The following is a 5,477-nucleotide window of genomic DNA, read 5'->3' as shown; positions in this document are numbered from 1 at the left end:
GGTGGAATGGGACACCCTGGCTAAGTAACTAGTCGGTTCAGGGAAACCTCGCATGCCAATAGTTGGGAACGCCGGGGCGGGGTCGGTTGGAGCCAAACCGGGTTCCTGGTAATGCAAGAACGAGAAGCTTGCTGAATTACCGATCGAGGTGGTTGGAGTTTGAATTGTGAACGCCTAAAATGGCCTATGTTTATGTGAGGATTTGATCCTTCTATGTGGCATGAGGTATCCCTGGGTCGGCTTGGGAAAGGCTTTGTTGCGAACCTCCGATACCGACGGGTGTTCGGAATAAGTTCGTATCTTGTGGATAAAGTGTACCCCTCTGCAGAGGTTAACTAACTGTTCGAACAGCCGTGCCCACGGTCATGGGCGGATGTGAGGTGGTTCCCGTTGCGTAGATTTGTTTGCCTGTGCTTTGTGAAAAGTTGTTGTGGTGTGGGAATCGTAACCAGAATCAGCCTATGTGGCAGATGGACGACCTGAGTGGTCAGAAACGAATCTGTGTGATTCGGGATGTCTGCGGGCATCATAGACTAGGCTTCCCGAGTGGAAGCGGATTGTTGTGCTGCTGGGCAGCTGGACTCTGGGAGTCCGAGAAAATGAAAAAGGCTCTGGGAGCCGATTAATCAAGTGGAATGGCTCTGGGAGCCGAGAAGTAATGATCTGACCCGGGAGGTCGGTACATTACTAAATGAGCTGTTGAAAAACATCTCTTAAAGTCGAATCGAGACGCAAGTCTCTTTTCGGCCCAAACTTAGAAAGAAATAAATCACTTAGTGGTTTCAAAATGATTTCAAACAAAAGATTTGCAAAACAACCTTGCCTCTCTTCCAAGCTTGCATTAACCACCTAAGTTCCCGTGACTTGCTGAGTACGAAAGTACTCACCCTTGCTCTATATAAATATATATATATATAGTTCCTCTGCCCTGAAGAGAAGATAAAGTGAAGTGAAGATTAGGGTTTCGTCCTGGTTCCCAGCCGTCGCCTGTGGTGTTGGGTGTTAGACCGTTGGTTCCGCTGCTGTTGCTGCTGCTGTTGGTGTTAAGGTAAATAAGTCCTCTATTTATTTTAAGGATTGCTATGATTCATATTTGTCACCGTGGGTACCAGCACTATGTCCTGGGACTGGTACCGAGATCGCGGTTTCGTAGGAAGCGGTTCGCGCCGTTTTCCCTATGACATGCTCCTGTCAGGTGCCGTTGTACGGCGGTATTAGATTGGGGTGCGACACTTAAGGATTATAAAATCACAGAAAAAGGTAATGGAAATTTCTGGCCGATCGGCGTTCGTTTCTGACTTTCTGCCGGCCGAGTTATATGAAAATGGTAATCGACCAAAACGAAAATAGAAATAATAAATAATATTGAAAATGGAAATGGTTCCATATTTAGCGTGATTTTGTGAAAATTAAAATTGTTGTACTTCTAAATATGTCTATATATTTATATATTTATAGAGTATGTCTCTACTTGACCTACAATTTAGATTGATTGATCATTCAATCAAATACATAACTTGAATGCATGTCTAAAATGGAGTTAATTTATAATTTATATAGTATAAATTTGAATTATTTATATATATTACATAGTTATGCAAAGTTAAATATACGTTTTTATGGTTTAATGTTTCTGTATTTGCTACCGTTTTCCAATATGTACCGTCATGTTTCATTCCGTATTTTTCCAATTTTTCAATATTTTCGATATTGTTTTCGTTTCCAATTTTACTGTTTTTGATTTTATTTTCGAGAAAAATATGATTATGGAAATGGTTTAGACTGTTTTCCAATGTTTTAATCCCTATCATGCAAACATCCTCGGCTAACCATCAACCATGGCAAAGAAACTAACACCAATTTTTAATGCGAAAAATTAGGGAATGGAAATAACAGTGTTGCTAAAATTAACAACCATTAAAAACACAGAGACGCACTTGGCTTCAGGCCTTCCATTTTTATCAATCCAGAGAAAAACAGAGTCTGGCAGGCTCATTCCCATCCACAGAGAAAAAAAAATAGAACATCATTTTTATTTTTCCAGCGCCTTGCATGCCGTGTTCTTCTCGCCGCGGGAGGAGATCGTCACCCCGCGGCGTCGTCGTCGGCGTCGGCGGCGGCGCGCGGGGGTCGGCACGAGGGTGCTCGCCCACTCTCGCGTCGATCCGGCGATGGGGCTGCTGAGCTCGGCGAGCAGGTCGTGCTGCTGCTGCTCCTGGGTGCGCGGCGGCTGCGCCAGCTGCTGCTCGTGGATCCGCGGCTTCTGCGGCGGCGGCGGGGGGGCGACGACGTCGGCGCAGGACACGGCGGCGTCGGACGCGAAGAAGAGGAAGAAGCGGAAGTGGGTGGTGCGCGGCGTCTTCGGCAAGGCCGCGCGGGAGGCGGAGGAGCCGCTGACGCTGGAGACGATGAAGAAGAGGAAGAGCGCCGCGACGAGCCCGGAGCTGGAGAAGAACAAGTGGGGGACCAAGAAGAATTGGAAGAAGAAGAAGGGCAAGACCCAACCGACCGGCTTGGCCAGCCTCGTCAAGGAGATCTCCCTCGAGAGTAATAAAATATACTACCATTTCTTCCCTTTTTTCTTTTCCTGATTTCTTCGTGCCGAAATAGCAAAAATATCTCCTTTTATATCTTATAAAGGCGAAAATGTGATATGTATAATTCATCTGAAAATTACCATGCTCTTGACCTAGTTTCACCTTTGAGCTATGACTTATAAGTCAGAGAAAAATAAAGGAAAGCAACTAAAAATAATTTATGAGTAAAACCTTTATATTTGTATTATTAACTGTGTTAGGTAAGGTTGAAAAAAAAATCTACATTGAAAAAAGAAACTTCAAAATCAATTCTAAAATTGGAGTGTCGAAATTTAAAATTTGGTTACGGCTGATAAGCTAACAAGATCCTAAACTTTGTTCGTGCAGATAGTACCAGGAACAGGGCAGCGGCAGGAGAGATACTACGGATCGGCAACCACAACATTCCAAGCAGAGTATTCACGTTCCGTCAGCTGGCCGATGCAACCGGCTCTTTCAGCCCGGAAAACCTGCTTGGTGAAGGTGGATTCGGGAGAGTCTACAAAGGATTCATCCCAGACACCAAGGAAGTAAGCACCATTTAACTGTGAACTGTTTTTTTTTTTGAACGGAATTTAACTGTGAACTGTCCTTCCTCAGTCTCTTCATCAACCTGACACCCTGAAAGATTCAGTGATGACTGATGAATGCATCAGTAGCATGTATCTGATGTGAATTTGTGTCCATGTTCATACAGGTCATAGCGGTTAAGCAGCTGGACAAGGATGGATTGCAGGGGAACCGCGAGTTCCTCGTCGAGGTGCTGATGCTTAGCCTTCTCCATCACCCCAACCTCGTCACCTTGCTCGGTTACAGCACCGAGTGCGACCAGAGAATCCTGGTCTACGAGTACATGCCACTCGGTTCATTGCAAGATCATCTCCTAGGTATAGTAACTATCATTACATCTGCATAGCAAAATGCAGACGGGTTTGAGCTAAAGTTCATGATTTTTTTTGTTCTGAATTTTTGTGCAGATCTGACACCGAACTCGTCGCCGCTGTCATGGCACACGCGGATGAAGATCGCGGTGGGCGCGGCGAGAGGGATGGAGTACCTGCACGAGATAGCCAACCCGCCGGTGATCTACCGGGATCTCAAGGCGTCCAACATCCTCCTCGACGGCGGGTTCAACGCGAAGCTGTCGGATTTCGGGCTGGCGAAGCTGGGCCCCGTCGGCGACAAGAGCCACGTCACCACCAGGGTGATGGGCACGTACGGCTACTGCGCCCCCGAGTACGCCATGACCGGCAAGCTCACCAAGATGTCCGACATCTACAGCTTCGGCGTCGTCCTCCTCGAGATCATCACCGGCCGCCGAGCCATCGACACCACCAAGCCCACTCGCGAGCAGATTCTTGTTCACTGGGTAACATTCCTTTATATTCGCCTCAGTGTGCCACAGTTGTATGCTGCTCTTTTTCTAATATATTGACGTGTTCGTGAAAAAAAGATCAGAGATTCAGAATTCAGTCAATGAAAATTTCTCGTTCAGTTCAGAATCAAGATGGTGATCTTATACTGTATGTCTGAAATGCAGGCAGCGCCACTGTTCAGGGACAAGAAGAAGTTCGTGAAGATGGCTGATCCACTGCTGGACATGAAGTTCCCACTGAAAGGGCTGTACCAGGCACTGGCAATCTCATCGATGTGCTTGCAAGAAGAGGCGAGCAGCCGGCCTCTGATCAGCGACGTGGTGACGGCGCTCACGTTTCTAGCTGACCCAAACTATGATCCTCCTGATGACGTTGAGCCTCTGCCGATCAAAGCCCCGAATTTAGACAGAGAGAGTAGCCAGAAAGAAGCTGAAGGAGGTGACAACGACAGCGACGAGGGTGGTGAAGAGCAGGTTTAGGGGGAACAACAAGAAGTAGCTGAAAATGGCTTCTGGGGAGGGAGTTGGAACATAGAGATGATTAATCAACCATGATTAGATGTGGTTAGAGCTGCAAAATTAATATCACTCACCCTCTCCTTTCTCCTTTCAAAATATCACTCACCCTGTTTTTGATGTATAGCACCTATAGGAAAGAATTAACAACAGGTTTTTGTTCTTTAATGTGGTTGACTTGTGTGTTTTGATTAGGCATGTCCATTAAAATTTTCAGGTTTAATATTTGTCAGTCATTTTTTTTCTTGGATGAGCAATGAATAGATTAAATTTGTAGGATAAATAAAAATGTGAAACAATTGATTCGGTGTCATGATTGAGATTGAATAAATGGTAGGGAAAGGCAACCTGCCATAGGCCCACTGTTCACAGCCCAATAGAAAGCGCGGCCCAATAGAGCCCAAAACATACCGACGTCAGCCTACTTAAGTTAAGTCCAGTTGGCTATGTTTCAGCCCAAATAAACCCAGAGCAGCGGCACCTTTTATTTTATCTATCTATTATATATTATTAAAACAGCTTTGAAAGGAGCCACCACGTCTGCTGTGGGGGCTAGAAATTCCCACATTAATCGGAGAAAAAGAAAAAAAAAGAAAAGGCGAGTCCAAATAGAAATAAAATCTAAAAATAGCTAAAATTCGGAATTAAAAATAACCAATATTGAAAGAAATTTCCATATAAAAACCCAATATGAGATTAATCAAAATTCGAAATAAAAATAAAATAAAATCCAAAATTAGAAAAGGAAACGAGAGTCCAAGTAGGAATACAATTTACAATTAGCTGAAATTCGGAATTAAAAATAAGGAATATTAAAAGAAGAGTCCATATAAGATTAATTAAAATTCGGAATAAAAATAAAAATAAATCCAAAATTAGCAAAAGAAAATAAAGAAGAGTTCAAGTAGGAATACAATTTAAAATTAGATGAAATTCGGAATTTAAAATAAGTAATATTGAAAGAATAATCCATATAAGAACCCAATACGAGATTAATTAAAATTTCAAAT

General features: G+C 43.8%; 1 protein-coding gene across 1 annotated transcript; it reads left to right on the top strand.

Annotated features, from left to right (window-relative positions):
* Positions 1-1,988: 1,988 nt before the first annotated feature.
* LOC4339220 (probable serine/threonine-protein kinase PBL7) lies at positions 1,989-4,711 on the top strand. Its single transcript, XM_015782608.3, has 5 exons — positions 1,989-2,547; positions 2,925-3,106; positions 3,274-3,463; positions 3,554-3,945; positions 4,117-4,711. The coding sequence occupies exons 1-5, from the start codon at positions 2,172-2,174 to the stop codon at positions 4,429-4,431; spliced, it is 1,455 nt and encodes a 484-aa protein (XP_015638094.2). The 5' UTR covers positions 1,989-2,171; the 3' UTR covers positions 4,432-4,711.
* Positions 4,712-5,477: the final 766 nt, after the last annotated feature.

Source organism: Oryza sativa, chromosome 5 (genome assembly GCF_034140825.1).
Source record: "Oryza sativa Japonica Group chromosome 5, ASM3414082v1".
Lineage (NCBI taxonomy): Eukaryota > Viridiplantae > Streptophyta > Magnoliopsida > Poales > Poaceae > Oryza > Oryza sativa.
This window is presented reverse-complemented; position numbering and strand designations above follow the sequence as displayed.